Source organism: Rhinolophus ferrumequinum, chromosome 22 (assembly GCF_004115265.2).
Source record: "Rhinolophus ferrumequinum isolate MPI-CBG mRhiFer1 chromosome 22, mRhiFer1_v1.p, whole genome shotgun sequence".
Taxonomy (NCBI): domain Eukaryota; kingdom Metazoa; phylum Chordata; class Mammalia; order Chiroptera; family Rhinolophidae; genus Rhinolophus; species Rhinolophus ferrumequinum.
Genome location: NC_046305.1, coordinates 25960111 through 25978486, shown reverse-complemented (window position 1 = coordinate 25978486; position 18376 = coordinate 25960111). Strand labels below are relative to the sequence as shown.

Below are 18376 nucleotides of genomic sequence, written 5' to 3'. Positions count from 1 at the left end.
ACAAAAAGCCTTATCCTTTGGGGGTGAGAGGAATGCCCTTTTGAAATACATAAAAAACATCATTCTAATATCTACTAGCCAGGGAAAGTTTAACAGATATTTATTAGCCTGTTATGTACAAAGTACAAAGGTAGGGACTGCAGGGGATACAAAGACAAGTAAAACATAGTCTTTACCTTAAGAGTTCACAATCGAGTAAGCAGGATTAGACAAATACAGCCATAGCTATCGTACAAATAAGTAAATAAGTAAAAGCATGATCTGTATGTCCAGAGCCTATAGGAATTGAGCAGTAGGTACAAGATGAAATTTATATTCCCCTTTACTTCAATAACATTATTTTTTAAGGTTTTATTTTTGAGAAGTACATCTATTACAGGAAGATTATTCCCTTAACCTCGTCTTAACCTAGTGAGACAGAGAATAGAAGCGTGAAGAAACAAAGGAGATGCTGGGAAAGTGGACAAAGCAAAACAAAATTTAAAGACCAGGATGGATTTTTATTTAAATCCATTCTTTCTTTTAAAAACTACTTGCAAGGCTGAAGAACTTAACCATACTGAAATTAGGAATGACTTTTAAGACTAAACTAAACATTGCAAATGATAATAATCTTAAGATAATAATGTCTTTCTAAGAGCAGGCAGAATTATCCAAGCCTTTTTAATAGTGGCTGCCCTGTGCCACGGGAAACAGTTTATCCCAGGAAAGGAAGATGAGGAAGAGGAAAGAAAGATGGTAAAGGAAACGGGCGCAAAGAGCCATTGTGCTTGGGGCGGCTGCTTCCTCCTAGAGAGCTGGAGGCAGCAAGATCAGCAAAGCAGGGCCTGGTCCCCTAAATGGCAGGCACTGGAAATGGGGATAAGAGATTTGAGTAGGTAGTGTCTCATTATACTCATTCAGATAAAATCTCCCACTGAAGTAAATTATGCTTCCATGGCAAGCTATGGAGCCAGGGTTATGACTCATCTGTAACAAAATCTTCCCACTGCCAGGGTGCATTTTATATTCCCTTGGCCAGGTCAGAAAAGAACAAGGAAGGAGTCACAGAAGCAGAACTGGACTGGGGAGCTTAGAGACCTGGGCCTAAATCTGGTTCTCTGTTCAAAATTGGTCCCACATTCTATCTTTCTATTCCTCTTATTCTTCCCCAGCCAGTCATGTTCCAACTTCCAAAGCTAATATTCACCAACTACACACACACACACACACACACACACACACACACTCAGCCACAAATATTTAGCACTAAGTACATGCCTATACTAAGTGCTTTGATGTATATTATCTTTAAACGTCACAACTTTGTGAAGTAGACATTATCACTCTTATTTTAGATAATTCACATATCATAAAATTTACCCTTTTCAAGTGTACAATGAAGTGATTTTTAGTATATTCACTAAATTGTGCAACCGTCACCACTATCTAATCCCAGAACATTTTCCTTCCCCCCAAAGAAATCCCATACCCATTAGCAGTCGCTCATTTTCCTCTCTCCCTGATCCCGGGAAATCTAATTTCTATCTTTATGAATTTGCCTATTCTAGACACTTAATATAGATGGAATCATAAAATATGTGGCATTTTGTGTCACTTCCATTTTACATATGAAGAAACGAAGACTCAAATAGGTTAGGGAACGAGCCCCAGGTCACACAGTTAATAAGAGGTTCAACTAGAACGGGAACGCTGGTGTGGTGCAAACGTATGCTGCTTCCATGAGGAAGAAAACTGAGAGAGAAAGTGAAAGTTTTAGAAGTCCTTGGGAAATGAGGTTTTACTCATCTACACCATCTCTGCTGAGTTTGCATTGAAATCCTGAGGCAGCTCTTCTAAACGGATCATGGCAAACTACTAGAAAGCACACCCATTCCAGTCTCTAGCTCTCCCACTCCACAACCCCTACTTCTCCCCGCCCCTCAGCCCCATGAAGACCCTCAGTCCCATGAAGACGGCTGCACTATGAAACCAGGATGTAAAGAATTTCCTCTCTCCCAACTTTCTGCCCCTTCCCCAGACATCACGCTGTCACTTAAATTTTATTATCTGTACAAATTTCTAAGGAGTTCAAGAAAAATGTCAATTTTAAATAAGTGCCCTAGTGCTTTTCCTCTTCTTTTTAATTCTGGCAATCGGTTTCCACTAGGTATGACAAAGAGAGGGTGAAGAGGGTCTGGCCCGGTGACTCAGGTGGTTGGAGCTCTGTGCACCTAACTCCGAAGGCTACCGGTTCGATTCCCCCATGGGCCAGTGGGCTCTCAACCACAAGGTTGCTCCTCCAGTCCCACAAGGGATGGTGGGCTCCGCCCCCTACAACTAAGACTGAACACGGCACCTTGAGCTGAGCTGCCTCCCGGATGGCTCAGTTGGCTGGAGCGTGTCCTCTCAACCACAAGGTTGCCAGTTCGACTCCCGCAAGGGATGGTGGGCTGCGCTCCCTGCAACTAACAACGGCAACTGGACTTGGAGCTGAGCTGCGCCTTCCACAACTAAGACTGAAAGGACTACAACTTGAAGCTGAACTGCACCCTCCACAACTAAGATTGAAAGGACAACAAGTTGTCTTGGAAAAAGTCCTGGAAGTACACACTGTTCCCCAATAAAGTCCTGTTCTCCTTCCCCAATAAAATCTTAAAAAAAAAAAAAAAAAAAAAAAGGGTGAAGAATGTTGGAGAAAGCAAACCTGTTGGCCTGTTGGCTAACCAAAGGCAAAGAGCTCTAAAAACCTAAGAATTATAACTCACATAAAATGCCTATAATCTAGCCATACCTTACTTAGCTTTCTGCCATTTTTCTGCTTTATACATTGAATATATATATGGTCGAGATTAGATTATAATCTAATCTCTAAAGGATTAAGTTAAGGTCTTCCAGGTCCTTTTCATCCCTTATCCAAAATAAACTAACAGGTACACCGTAATGTTGATAATTTTATGTATTTATGTGTGTGTGTGTGTATATATATATATATATATATACACACATATATATATATACACCATGTTTCCCTGAAAATAAGATCTAGCCACACCACCAGCTCTAATGCATCTTTTGGAGCAAAAATTAATATAAGACCTGGTCTTATTTTAATATAAGACCGGGTATAATGTAATATAATACTAGGTATAATATACTATAATACCGGGTCTAATATATCATATCATATCATATCATATCATACCAGTTATAATACCGGGTCTTATATAAGACCGGGTCTTATATTTATTTTTGCTCCAAAAGATACATTAGAGCTGATGGTCTTGGTAGGTCTTACTTTTGGGGAAATATGGTGTATGTATGTACGTGTGTGTATATATATCTATATATATATCTATATATATATCTATCTATCTATATATCTATAGATATATATATATATCTATAGATATATATATATATCTATAGATATATAGATAGATAGATAGATAGATATCTATATATATATATCTATAGATATAGATATATATATATCTATAGATATATATATAGATAGATATATATACATAGAGAGAGAGAGAGAGAGCGCGCGAGAGCACCAAAAAAATGTATACACATTTTAAGAAAGGAAAAAATGATTAAAATTGTAATACTCAATATATGCCGATAACAAAAGATGAACACAAGTCACGTTTGACTTCTGCAATTACAAGAGGTGGTCAAAGTGGTTACCATCGGCGTCCAGACACTTCTGATTATGACGAACTACTGCTTGAGCAACGTTGACCAAAGTGTCCACTTGTATATATATTTTTTGGCACCCATGGGTGTGTGTGTGTGTGTGTGTGTGTGTGTGTGTGTGTGTGTTTTCTTTCTTAGAAGAAAGTATAAAAAGGAAAGACTGATTTCCACTAACCCAAGACCAAGGCCAATGTCTTTATTTGACTCTTTACCCCCCAAACCAGGCATTCAGATGTTTATTGAATAATAATAGCTAATACTTACACAGCGTACCAAGCACTGTTCTGAACACATACATTAATATATATTAACTCCCAACAACCCCAGAGGCAAGTACTAGTATCACAGTCCCCATTTCCAGATGAGGAAACTGTGGCCCAGCACAGCTGTGACCTGCTCAAGGATATTCAATCAGTAAGGAGCGGAACCAGGCATTGAAGGATGCAGCACAGACTAGAGCATTCCAACTAGACACATTTGAGTCATCCCAATTTCTTCAAATTGACAGGTTAATGATACATTGCAACAGCTAGGAACTCAAGAAAAATACTTTTCCGTCTGCTACTTTGTAGTACTCCATTCTGCCTTTCTTCAAAAGTGCTTAAAGCCTTTATCTCATTACTTCTGAATGCTCTGACAGGAAAATCCACAGATAGAAGGGCTGTAGTGCCCTATAGTTAGTTAAGTGAAAAGAAAGACAATGATTTGGGCAGCACAGGAACTCAGTCAAGGAAATTTCAGTTTTCTTTGTTACAGGCCAAGCTACTCTCATTTTAGAGTTATATTACACCCACTTTTTAACTTCTAAAACATCATGTATGTCATACTTTCTACATTGCCCCCAGTGAATACAAAACTGTCAAAATTAAGAAGAAAGCATTAATTTGGGGTCCTTCCCATCTCCTTTGTGGTTAAAAGTTTAAAATTTTTTGAGTTAATCCATGATCTTCAGTTGTTCAAATACCACACATACTACATCCAACCCAGAAGCACACTTCCATCCTGATATGATGATTAAAACCTTCTAGAGGTTTGTTAGGTTAAGAATTGAGTGTCCCTTCTCTTAACATTCCAAGTTCCTATTAATCAGAAACCAACATTCACAAAAGAAAGTTGAGACAGTCTCTGAATGAATTTGACCTTGCAAGGATAGACTGTAAAAGAACAAGAGATAGTCTTTTAAGGAATGGTTTCTATTTTCTAACACAATTACCTAAATAGCTAAGAAAATGGCATCCCCAAAATAAACATATAAGTGTCACCTCACTAATTTTCCCTGATGTTCATTTCACCTCCAAAGATAAAACTTTCCATATTGAAAAAAAATGGAAGCATTTTATGGAACAAAATCAAATTGCTGCCAGTCCGGTTATCTGTACCCTCTTCCTGGTTATTATTTCGGGTGGACAGACTCCCGAGGGTGAAGAGAGTTAAATACACTAAGATTAGTTCATGATGCGGTCAACTAAAAAAGCCAATGAGGCAAAATACAAAAGTGCATTTGTGTTTTTTAAGTTGACTTTAAAAAATAAAAATGAGCCAACCAAGGTGCCTTGAAAACCTCCATCTCTATGGTGAATCTACTATGATTTTTTTTTTAGTAAAAAAAATAAATAGTTGTTATAAAATAACAGCAACAGAGGGTTTCTTTTTTGTTTGGGGTTGGGGGGGTAGATAAACTAAGAAAACCCTGTGAGCAGGGAAAGCCCCTGGAGAGGACTGCTAAGGGAGAGAAGGTGAAAGTACACACTCTGGGGATCACCTCTGAAAACATTAGCCCTTCTCACCAGCTGTTTTCTGACAGCCTCACAGAAATCAGCCCCTTCTAAGAGGTCCATTTTCAGAACAGCAAACATCTGGGCGTAAGATATCAAAACCAATTTCAGAAAAATTAGTATCCGGGTCCAGGGCAGGTTGCTCCAAGATATCCCACAATGGCATATTGAGCATTTGAATTATAAAGTTTTTTAAGAAACTGCCTGTGCAAGAAGAAAACCCTGACCTCTCTGTCCCTCTTATAGATCTCCCATGTGGTAGGTGCCCTCCCAGCTCCCGAGGGCTGAGACAATCTTATCACAAGAGTTAAAAGAATCCAGAGTCAAAAGCTTGTATAAACAAGCCTTGTAATACCAAGCTCAAACTTTGTTTAGATTCCTCTCTAACAACTATCAAACCTTGCTTAGGTTCTTTCCTAATAAGTACTAACTCTTCATCCTGTCAAATTTGTCACAAATTTGTTTCTTTGTCTAAAAAATATAAAAAGGTGTCTGGTGGGATCATCTTTTTGAGCCTAATTTTATGATCTGATTATCATATTCTTCTCCCTGGTACATATATTGTTTTTTCTCCAGTTAATCTAGTCTTGTGTCAATTTTATTATTTAATTATGAGTCCAGCCGGAAGAACTAAAGAAAGGGGGATTCTCCCCCTCCCTGACACTAGTCACCCTCCTCCTCCCATTTATCCCCTGAGGTAAAATAAAAGTATTTTTATTTACATCTAGTCTAATTAAATGCAATGGTATCATTTAGGACCATATCAAAATCTTACTATCTTATTTTTATAACCATTTCTGGAGTCTCCCACAAATGTAGGATATTAAACATGCAACTTGGGAATATAGGGCCCAACAACCAAACTGTGAAGAGTTTAACAATTCATTTTATTTTGAGCCCCATGTTCAAATTTGCTATCAGAACCTAAATTTGTGTTTCTGAAAGTGTATTTGCAGACCACTTGCATCAGAATCCCCAAGAACGTTTCTATGTTTATATTCTTAGGACCCACCCACTAAACTTAATCAAGGAATACCACCTGAGACATTTTTTATTTTAATTTGATTTTAATACATACTTAAGTTTGAGAGTCACTAAATTAAACCCACTGACTTCTTTGCTATGCTGTCCCCAGGTTATCTGTCTAAATGGGATGCCAGTCCCTCCTTCCTTCCAACCTAAGTTATTTCCTAATTAGACGCAGTAGTTAACAAACTCTATCTATAGCAATAGCAAGTCGTTTAAGAGGAAGCAAGAAATTAGGAAAGATCAAAGACCTTGAACGATTTTAAGTGCTTTAGGGCCTCTAACACATCCCAGAGGGAATCATGTCAATAAGTCTCAGGACCAAAAACGATCCCTCTCTAACTTCTTCACCGTGAGCAAAAGCAACATTTCTGGCAATTTCCCGTCAACCATCAGATACCATTTCCTTTAGCGACCCCAGCCCCATATAGAGTACATTCCTTACTACTCCAGAGTTGCCTCATGATTGGTGTGAAAGCATTTCACATACAAAAATACACACGCGCACAACAAGCACAGAGTACATTACAGTTCCCTGGCCTCCTCAGGCTCCTGGGGCACCCTGCCTACGACCCCTCCTCCATCCCTCCATTCCTCCATCCCTAAACTGGGACTCTGAGCCACAACTGCCCAGCCCCCAACTCAGAGAAACTTGACCCACTCCTCGGGTTAACCCCCGTCCTCCCCAAACACCGGCCCTCAGCGCTCCCGCCCGCGGACCATTCGGGTCCCCTTCATCCTAGTCCTGGAACTCCTGCCTTTGGACGCCCCTTGCCCCCAGGGACCCCCTGCCGAGTCCTCGCCGCCCCTCCCCCCAACCCTTGGGGGATGTCCTCCCAAAGCATCTCAGAGCCCGCGGGCGCAGGCCCACGGGCCGGGCCACGAGGTCCTTCTCTCACTTTACGCCTCTTCCCGGGTTGTTTTGCAGGGCAGGGGTGCGGTCCACCCTCCAGTTTGCCTCTCCGGCCCTCGCTCCTTCGCGGCTGCCTTCTTACCCGCCTGCAGCCCGGTCTCGGCGACATCGCCGGCAGGGCCGCGCTGGGCCCCGCCATCGCCCGTGGGGGAGGAGGGACAACTGTGGCTGTGGGAACCCTTGATGTCGCGGAAGAACTTCTGGGTTTCGTGCAGGTTCTGTCGCAGCCGTCCCAGGTAGCGGCGGTAGCGGCCGAAGCCCCGGCACAGGTCCCGGATCATTCCGCCGCCCCCCGGGCCGGGACCCGACACCGGCTCGCTCCCCCACCGCACCCCGTCGCCCTCCATCTCAGCCCTCTCTCTCTTTGTAGCTCCGTCCCCGGCCCGCTGGTCTGGCTTCCCTCCTCCCCGCCCCCCCTCCCCCAATGCTTGAGGGAGGAGGAATCTGCCTCCTTAACGCCCCCGCCTGCAGTCGGCCGGGCTCCCAACTCCGTCACCGCGGTTGAAAACAGACCAGCCCGCTGTGCGCTGCAAACGGAACTTTTATCTCCACCATCCAGAGGTGTGAGGGAAGGATCACTGGAGCGCTCTGGAACTGCAGTGTCTCCTGGGACTTGTAGTCTAAACCCGAGACAGTGTCTGGGATTCATCCCAGTTTGGTATAACCCTCACCCGTTCTCTCTCCTCGCTTAAAAACGTGTTCCTAATGCAATATATAGATGATGTATTACAGAATTGTACACTTGAAACTATATAATTTTACTAACCAATGTCACCCCAACAAATTTAAAAATAATTTTTTTGGAAGTGTTCCTACTGCCTACATTAAGTGTCCTTGAGCAGAGAGGAGGTGCAGGACCCAGACGCCAACAGAAGTGGGATGCCTTATTGAAATCAGAGCGAAAGATTTTAATAGCAAAGAAAAGGAAGGAAACAAGACCGAGGCCAGTAATATCTCCATGGCTACCCTAAATGTCTCTGACTTTCTGGGTACGGAAGACACTGGAGAACGAGCTGAAAATACCCTGGAAATCGGGAAAGCTCTCCTGTTTGTATTGCCAGCTCCTTTGCCTATTTCCCTTCTCCAGGTGTGGAAAAGGGGGTTATAAAGGGTCGTTGAAGAGCTTTTAACTGAAGTTCAGTTGGTTTCTTGAACTAGAGGGACTGAACTGGGTAAGGGGAACTTGAGGTTTGTAGCCTTCCAAACCAGTTCTAGTTATCGCAACTTGGTTCTGCTAATATAGACTTTTAGTCGCACAGACTGTCACGGAGCTCTGAACATAATTACGGAAGAGACAAACTTGACAACCTGCTTTCTCTCCCCTCTTCTCCAGGCACAGAGCCCTCCTGTCTTTCTTGCTGTGGAACGACCCCGTATTCACCCAGGCCGAACCTCTTCTCCAACAGGCTGAACGGTATAGATCCATAACTGATCTTAGGAGACTTGAGTATGAGTCTGAACTCCACCAATACCTTGTTTGCCTTGGGTCCTATGAAGTAAGGGTTTGGACTAGTTGATCTTTAAGTCCTTTGGGCTCTAAAAATTTGAGTCTTGCTTCAAAATCTTTGCTTCTGTCTCCCAACAACTTATCTTATCCCTCCAGTGTAAGTGCTCTTAGCTAAGTAATGTCACTATAATCTGGATTAATTCAATGTAAAATGTGAAGGCTTTACCTTTTAGCATTTTATAAAAACAGGTCACTGGTTCATACGAATCTCTGGTAAATGCCTTTGAAGTCTCCTTGGCAACGAGGGAGCCTCAAGCTCCTTCTCATGTACTCCCTTTTACTTGCTCACATATTCTTCACTGACTACTCCTCATCTTTGTAAGACCCCCCCCCACCATGCAACCTGTAAAAGGCTCAGTAAAACAAATGAAAATACAAAATGGAAAGTTTAATACAAGATGGTTGCTACTATCTAAAAGAAGCAGCTGCAGCACTAACAAAGCAATGTGTGATGACTTGCCACACACGATAACTTCTAGCAAAGGAGATCAGGTGAAAGAGTACTTGGTGGACTGGAGTGGCCCGTAAAAGGAATTGGGAATTAATATCTATGTTGAAAATGGAGGGAAATTTAGATAGGTGGAAGTAATCAGGGAGGGAATCATGTCAAGTAAAGGTCATGGAAAAACTTTATTAGCACTTTATATTTATTTTTTAAATAAGTAACTTTAAGACTATGGCATAAAATTCAAATGGTGCAAATGGTATACGAAGGAAAACTAAGTCTTCCTTCTTCTCCCTGTCTCCCAGTCACCTAGTTCCCTCCCAAGAGGGAACCACTGTTACAGATATAGACACTATATAGATACATATTTCTAAACACAAATGATAGTATACTATACTGACTCTATTCTGTCCTTACAGACTCTTCCACATCAGAACATAAACATCTGCCTCATTCTTTTTAATCATATAATATACTTCCATATGGATTGGAATGTTTTATTTAACAAGTCCTCTGTTGCTGGACCATTAGGTTTTTGCAGTCTTTTGATGTTACAAACAATGCAGCAGTAACTAATCTACATACATAATTTTTAATATGTATGAGTATGTCTCACCCCCATTTTCGATCTGCTGAGGAAAGTGATCATTTGTTTCCTGCTATTTAGAATCTTAAAGGATATGAATGACAATGAATGCTTCCTAAGTCACAATCATAAACAAGTAAAAATACATATTTTATTCAAATATCCAATTCTAAAAACAAATAGGGAAAAATAAAGGTTTGAATGGTAACAAGAGAGGATTTAAATTAGTATAGGAAAGTATTTCCCAAAAGTGATAAGAGTCATAAATGCCATAAATGCCATAAAAGCCATAAATGAAGATGATCTACTTTTGTTGCCTCCTAGACTACCACTAAAATGTCAGTAACTGGATTTTTAAAAGTATAAACCCACAATACTGAGAAGAGCCAGTAGCAGAAACAAAAACAACAAAAGAAGTAGAAGCTGGAAAGCAAACGGACAAGTATTAAGTTACCACCTTGGAGAAACCTGAATCTTAAATCCAAAGTGGGAAAAACCTGAGACCCCCATGTGTCTTCCTTCTGCTTGTGAAAATAAATATGAGGTTGGTGCAAACGTAATTGCAGTTTAAAAGGTTAAAAATAACTGCAAAACCCGCAATTACTTTTGCACCAACCTAATACATACATAAAATTTTTAAAAAGCTGAGAATCAACCTGATTAATACTGCAGAATCCCTCAAGTCTCAGGAATTGGTGGCAGTAGGTATCCCCAAATGCCTACTGTGGAGGTAGGTATAGAACAGCAGGGCTGCTATGTACAGGTTATACCCTGGGCAGGGATTAAAGCAAGGATTTTGCAAGCTGTCTAAGAGCAGTTAGATCTTCAAGTCATCTCTATCTTCTTTAATTTTCCCCCCTCCTTCCAAAAGAAGACTGAAGTCTTTATTCTCCAGAGTGGGTTAAATATGAGGTGTCTGTATAAACAGGAGATTAAGTGAATTTAAGAACATTGAATGCTAAGATTCCCAGCCTTCTTCCTCCACTCAGTTCCTAGATCTCTGGCTACCAGATGTTTATCCTTCACAGAGGCAATTTGAAGTGTCTTCTTCAAGGGAGAAGCCTAAGAGAAAAGCCCAAAGATCCTGACATCAGAACAAGAGATTTTTGTCTGACTTGTTCACTGCTGTATTCCAGCACCTAAATAGTTCCTGTCTCTTAGTAGGTGCTCATTAGATATTTGTTGAATGAATGAATGTTCATTGTAGGCATTTTTGTGTATTCAGGAAAGCACAAGGGAGAACATAGAAACCACTCATATTTCTACTATCCAGAAAGAACCAACAGGTTATATTTGTATCTATTAATGTTGGTCCTCATTGGAGGTAGAGAGATAGATGAAATACACATTAGCCTTTCTAACTTTACTTTTCTAACAAATTCTTCTAACAAATTCCTTCTAACAAAAGGAATTTGTTTACCTTTCTAACAAATTCTTCTTGGTTAAATGATTCTAGAAAGGTTCTGAAGCCTTTGCCCTCATGTTCATGTAGATGGAAATCAGGTGGTTTTGGTGGAACAACAAAAGACATTAACATTTAATTCATCCATGTATATCAGAGACAAATTAAGTAATAGAAAATATAACTATTCTCTATTGTACAACCTAAAATCACAATCACTAATCCAAGAATTAAGAAACCCACAAAAGAAAGAAAAAACACAACAATTAAACACTTTTCAAGTTTTCCATAGATATTTCTTTATTACTTTTCAATTGTTGTCATCTTCTAAAGTTTTCACTAACAGGCAAGTGATACTAGGCTCCAAAGAAGAGAGGAAAAATTGTAGAAAGAAAGATGAGATAATACAATTGGGGAAAGATTACCATTATCAAGGTTAGCAGGAGAACATACCTTCTTCCAGCTCAAAACTGATTTCCAAGGGGACATGTTTGTGAATCCTTGTTCTGGACAATCTTGCTCGCTGCTTATTCTGTGTATTCTGACAGTGGTGCAGTGCAGTGCTTCTGGAACTTCAATGAGCACAAGAATCATATAGGCCTCTTGTTAAATCTATTTCTAATTCATAGGTCTGGGGCAGGGGTTAGGATTCCACAGTTCTCACAAGCTCCCAGGTGACTCCAACGCTGCTGGTCTATGGCCCACACTCTGAGAAGCAAGGCCGTAGGGAGACACAGGAGTCGGCAAATCCTCACAGTTGAGAGCGGAGAAGAAGAAGAAACTCACGGATGTCAAAATAGGGGAGTTGCCAAGGTGGATACTGATGCGGGATCTCACCCCTAAAGGCATTGCTGGAGCGTTTCCAAGAGGTTATTACCGGTATTACAACAAGTATGTCAATGTGAAGAAAGGGAGCGTCTCTGGGGTTTCTATGGCAGCTTACGTGCTTTTCAACTATTGCCGTTCTTACAAGGAACTCAAACGCGAGCGGCGATGCAAGTTCCACTGAATAGGGCTCAGTGTGGAGGACACACTCTGCATTCCTGACCATGACCTTTGCCCAGCACCCCTGAATCCTTTCGTATCCTGACACCTTATAAAAGATGACTGTTTTGGGAAAGGAAAGAAGGAAGGGAGGGAAGGAGGGAGGGAGGGAGGGAGGGAGGGGGGGAGGGGGAGGGGAGAGAGAGAGAGAGAGAGAGAGAGAGAGAAGAGAGAAGAAGAGAGAAAGAGAGAGAGAGAGAGAGAGAGAGAGAGAGAGAGAAAGAGAGAGAGAGAGAGAGAGAGAGAGAGAGAGAGAGAGAGAGAGAGAGAGAGAGAGAGAGAAAGAAAAGAAAGAAAGAAAGAAAGAAAGAAAGAAAGAAAGAAAGAAGAAAGAAAGAAAGAAAGAAAGAAAGAAAGAAAGAAAGAAAGAAGAAAGAAAGAAGAAAAGACGGGCTTGGAGTCCAAGAGACCTGCATTCAAATCTTCGCTCTACCGTCTTCCCATTTGTATGCCCTGGAGATATTACTTATTTTCTCTAAGTCTTAGTTCCTCATCTGTGAAATGGGGATAATAGTACCGTCTTCAGTAGGGTTATTGTGAGCCTTAAAAGAGCAATGCCAATTATGAATCTCAAGTTATATCAAAACAAATTGTTTTATAAAAAGCAGTATCTGACTCATAAATGGTGGCTGATTTTATCAATTGTGTTATTATGACAAATTTGAATTCTAATCCTGACTTGCTACGTTACCATCTTGGGCAAGCTGTTGGCTTCTCTGAGTCTTGGTTTTCTCATCCATCAAATGGGATAATGCCCAACTCATAAGGTTATTTTGAAGATTAAAATGGGAGGAAAGTATAAAAAATGTTCACACAGAGCCTAGCACATAGAAAGCGCTCAATAAAAGGTAACTGTGAGATGGTGTGATTGCTATAAACCTAGGTTCTAATCCTGGCTGTGTAAGGGAGAATCCTATGATTACGCTCAACAGCAATCTGTTATTGGGAAGATGGAATGAGCCATAGTAAATGAAAAGTGCTTTGGAAGTTAAATTTAGAGAAAACCCTGAGAGTCAGAGAGAATCTGACCTGAGTCGCAGTACTGGCTGTGCTGCTGCTCGCTTTGTGATCTTAAGCAAATGACTTAGCTTCTTGGAGCCTCAGTTACTTCATTTGTATAGTGGAGCTAATATCTACTTCACAGGCTTGTAAAGATTGAATGACATAATGTGTAAAGCAGTTGGTACCTTGCCTGAAACATAGAAGTGCTTAATAAATGTTTTCTTTCCTATCTATAGTAATTACTCACATTCAGGATTATACATTTTTCCAAGGAGGATAGTATTTCCAAGAATATTTTGTTTTTTGTTTATGAGATTCTCCACATGAAGTTTTATTAACTCGATGATCAAAGGTCTATAAAACTGAACTGCTAAATGCATTCTATTTAATTATACATCAAGTATCACGCCAATGCTGAATATTTCATCGGTGGTATCCCTGGCTGTTAGGATGCAGAACATGGGGAGGAAACACAATCAATTAAAAGGAATTTGGTGTAACCCCAGAGATAATCTTTGTTTTACTGCCAAGCAGAACAACAAAGTTTCCAGAAATTTTTTAGAGTAACTGATCCAAAGCTTTCCAGAAGAAGTCCTGAATATAGTTTTGCCACAACTCATTGCTTATCAGTAAGATTAGAAGATTGATATTGCTTTTCCAAGTCCAAGTGGTTTTGTGGTTTTGATTCTTTCTCCGCTATGTTGCCTTACAGTTTAGTGGAACTGATTTTTGGGTAATTTTCTTACCTGCCCAGCATATAACCTTGCAATTTTTATCTCTCTGGGCTGATTCTGGATGGAGGAAGATGAATAGATGAAAACCTGCCAATACCGTTTTCTATGTCACCGTTGTCTTGGTAGAGGTTTTCTAGAAGATTCTGAAACCTGACTTCTGAAACATATTCCAACTGGCTTAGTATGTATCTATCCATATGTGCCAAACATAATGCCTGAAACAAAGTGTGCTCAATATATGTCATCTGAAAGAAAACATTTCTTTCATATCATCTTCCTGCCTACCCCCTTTCTCATGAATCTAGCTCTGAACAGAGATGGTTTAATGGAAGTGAGGATTAGGATTCTGAAGCAAAGGTGGATGGAAGACATCCTGATCGTGAGAACATTCCCCATCCCCAAATTGTAGAGGAGAGAGGGAGCTCTACCTAACAAGCTTCACATAAACATCTAAGTGCTTGGAAAACAGGCCCTGGAACCTAGCTAAGCTACCTTCCGATGTGTCAGGTGACATCGAAAATGGTATTGGCAGGTTTCTTCTATCATTTTCCTAGAGCTGATCGCAGAAGCACTGATCTAAGGGCCTTCTCAAAATAGGGCTTAGTAGAAAAAAAAAAGATAGGGCATAGTGATCCATTTAGGAAAGTTTCCAGATGACATGTGCACACATCTCCTGCATAGGAAACTTGAAATTTTTTAAGGGTGTAGAGAAATAAAGGAAAAAATAGTATTAAATCTAAAACATCATAAAAATAAATTCATTTCAAATAAAATTTTCAGTAGTCCAATATTCTAGTGTAAAACTTAACGGTTCTTAGCATTCCCTTCCCACGCTTATCCATGGTTCATCCAGATTTTATTCATACAGTTTATACCATCTTTAATTTTTACAACCCTGAAAAGATGGATATTTTTATCCCTGTTTTATAGACAAGGAAATTGAGATCCATACAGCTAATAATCCAGGTTCATCAGACTCCAAAGCCCTTATTCTACTCGTAGCTCAATGCAGTTTTACATTCTAATGTTTTCAATTTACATTATTTAAAGAAGGCTTTTTGTGTTTATGTGTATTTATTATATGTATTTCTCTTAATAGCAACATAACATTCCACTGTATTATTATGCCATTCACTATTCTTGGACATGGAGGTTGTGCCAGATTTTCGTTATGAACATTTTTGTTTGTTGTGTTGTTGCTTGTTTCCTTTTGAATTCTTTTCCAGGATAATGCCCAGGAGGGTATTATTGGGTGAAAGGGTACAGACATTTATATGGCTTTAGCTATATATTGCTGACTTGTACTGTCATTGCATCTTCAAAGAGAGTACTATCTTCTTTCCCCAGCACCCTGTGAGAGGTACAAGGCAAGGCTGGGTGGATTCACCCGTGAAAATAGCCCTTTGTCTCTCTTGCTACTTGGGTATGCCCCAGGCCATCTGAGACTCCCTGAAAATGACTTATAAGTATGCGTGCTCCAGAATGAGATCTCACATGGGACAGTGTGATTCCCTTTCCCAGGAGAGGCTTCCCTGATTAAGTTGTCTTTTTCTCTTTTTAGTCACAAGATCAGCAGAAGGTTTTTCAAGCAACTGACATTTCCCTCTTGATTCAGACTGTAACTCTCATTCTGTGTTCAGAAAAGTTCTGATAGCTGTTAGAAAGGAAATCTAGACTCCAACTCATGGTGTGCCATTCCAAAGTAGGTGCAAAATGTTAGGATAAATTTCACCAAAGAAAGGAAATCCCAACAGTCAGACCTGTAAAAGGTTTTAGGAACTGGCAGGAGGAAGCAAAAGTGAGGAAAAGCCATTCTAGACTAAGAAAGCTCTGTTCCAACCGGTAGAAGGTAATTTTGAGATACATATCAATGTCTTTGATTAATGTCTCTGAATTTGAGTTATCTTACATGACAAGAGTACCATTTGAGGGTATTGAAAGGTTTGGATTGAAATTATATCACATATAATAGGCACTCCATCCCTTGGCAAAACTGCAGTAGGCATTGTGGGAAAAGTACAGACATTGAAGACAAGCAGAACTGGTTTGACTAGCTCTTTCTAACCAGGTGACCTCAGGCAAGTTTTTAATTGTCTTTGAGCCTCAGTTTCTTCTACTGTAAAATGGAGGTTACGATACTTACCTACTACATTCATTTTACAGACTAAATGTGAGTGCGTGCCAGGCATACAGTCAGTGCTCAATAAATAGAAGATATTATTAATTCACAAATCTATCAATAAATGTGATCAACCAAGTATTCCCCTATTCCTGTGTAGTGTTTCTCAAATGTCAATGTGCATAAGAATCACCTAGGACACTTGTTAAAAGTGCAGATTTTCAGGCTCCATCCCCAGAAATTGTTTCCATCAGTTTGGGGTGGGACCCGGGAATCTGTATTATCTACCTAAACTCCAAGGTGATTTATGCTGTTGGTAGCCCATGAACCATACTTTGAGAAACACTGTCCCGTGGTCTCAAAAAATAAAAATAAAAACTGTATTTCCCATCACTAATACACCATAAAATCCTTGTAACATGCAGATGTAAAATTAAAGAGATTCATATACTGAGAGATTCTATATTCAAGATGATTTATATAGTTCTTACCTACGTAAAGGCTTCAGAATCATCCTAAAGCAACATTCTATCTTTTCAGCAATCATGGTAAGGATGACTGTGTGTAAATAATTCTTCCTTAGAGTCATCCTAATGAGATGACAGAGGTCTCTCTCCTCCGGACTGTGCTAATTAATTATATCCCTCTCAGAGTGTTGACAGACATTACCATTTCAATCTTGTGCTGTTGTTTTATATTTCATTTGTCTCATTTCCCCAACCGGACTTTTTAAAATAGAAAGGCAGCGACCAATGTCTTTTATTGTTCTCTACCTTCCACAGGCATCTTGTAAAGCTTTTGTACGTGATATGTTTCATAAATATATTTGAATGAATGCAGGTTCATTTAACTGTAGACTAATACCCACTGATAAATTCTTTGTCACAAGAGTGGGTCAGAATTACAGTCAAGAAATGATGAGATATTAGGCCTTTAGGGTTGGAGACAGAGTACAGTGCAGATCTCAGGCCTATGAAAGTACTATAATCTTTCAGAGCCTGTTTCCTCTTTTGTAGAGTGGGAATAACACTTGCCTTTGTAAGAGTTGTTGTGGGGATTAAGTAAGAGAGTTCACAAGGTTCCTAGCAAAATGCTTACCATCTGTGGTTCTCTTTAAATGGTAGCTTCTTGCTCTTATTATAGCTAAAAGTGCCATATAGAATAATAGATGGAACTGACACTGATATTTATCTTCAGAAGTAAAATAATAAACAACTGATTCTCTCTGAGCAAAGCTATTTTCTTTCTTTCTTTTTTGCTTTCTTTCCTCTTCTTTCTTATTTTTTTTAGGTCTAGCATTTTTAGCTTTGAGTAACAGATTGTCCAGAGGTTTGTAAGGATTCCCTATGCAGATGGGAAAGGACACAAAGCAGCCATTTTAGCAGCCCCAGGCTTTCACACAGAGCAGTACAATCAGGGTTTAAGTTTATGCCTCACAAACCTCCTCTGTTCGTGGTCACGATGATTGTGACTTTTCTCCGATTACCGAGGAGGAACAGCATGCAGAATGAGGAATACGCACCCTACCTGAAATGAGAAGCAGGAACTTCCAGCTTTTTGTAGTACAAATAGGAGATTCACCAGTGCGGAGTCAGACAGACCCTGGGGTCTCCTATGCAGGTCTTAGGGATGTTGTGAGAGAAATGGTCACTAGAGGGGCACTTTGTTTGTTTCGTTTAGTCCTTTAAAACATTGACAGGTACCAGAGATTCTATGCTGTGGAGGAATAATATATACAATTTCTGAATAAAAATAGTAATTACAGTTTTATTTCTGAAGTCAAAAAATTGAAACAATTCTCTAAGGATAAGGTGGCTAGAGGTTAAATAAACTGTGGTATATTCACCTGATAGAATGATAAACAGTCATTTAAAATGGAAATATGACCAAGTTGTAGCAAATGGAGTAACATGGAAAAATGTAATAACATGAAAAATGCTTCTGAGTACATTTTAAGCAAACAACAGGATAAAATTTGTTTAGTCTCAGAGCTAGCTCCAACTCAGGAGTGAAGGAGAGCCCTCCCAGTCCTGCCTGCCTCTTACAATAGCCAATAAAAAGCCTGTATTTTGGTGGTGGGATTGTGACATCATCAACAATCTAACCAATCTCCCTGACGATTATTTGCATAGTTTATTCCTC

General features: G+C 39.9%; 1 protein-coding gene across 1 annotated transcript in view; it reads right to left on the bottom strand.

The window, feature by feature from the left end:
* The window catches only part of DSTYK (dual serine/threonine and tyrosine protein kinase), a 50239-nt gene extending 42348 nt beyond the window's left edge, over nt 1-7891 (bottom strand). Inside the window, exon 1 of the mRNA XM_033092794.1 lies at nt 7478-7891. Within this exon, the coding sequence (XP_032948685.1) occupies nt 7478-7742 (265 nt within the window). The 5' untranslated portion in view covers nt 7743-7891. The remainder of the gene's footprint in view (nt 1-7477) is intronic.
* Nucleotides 7892-18376: the final 10485 nt, after the last annotated feature.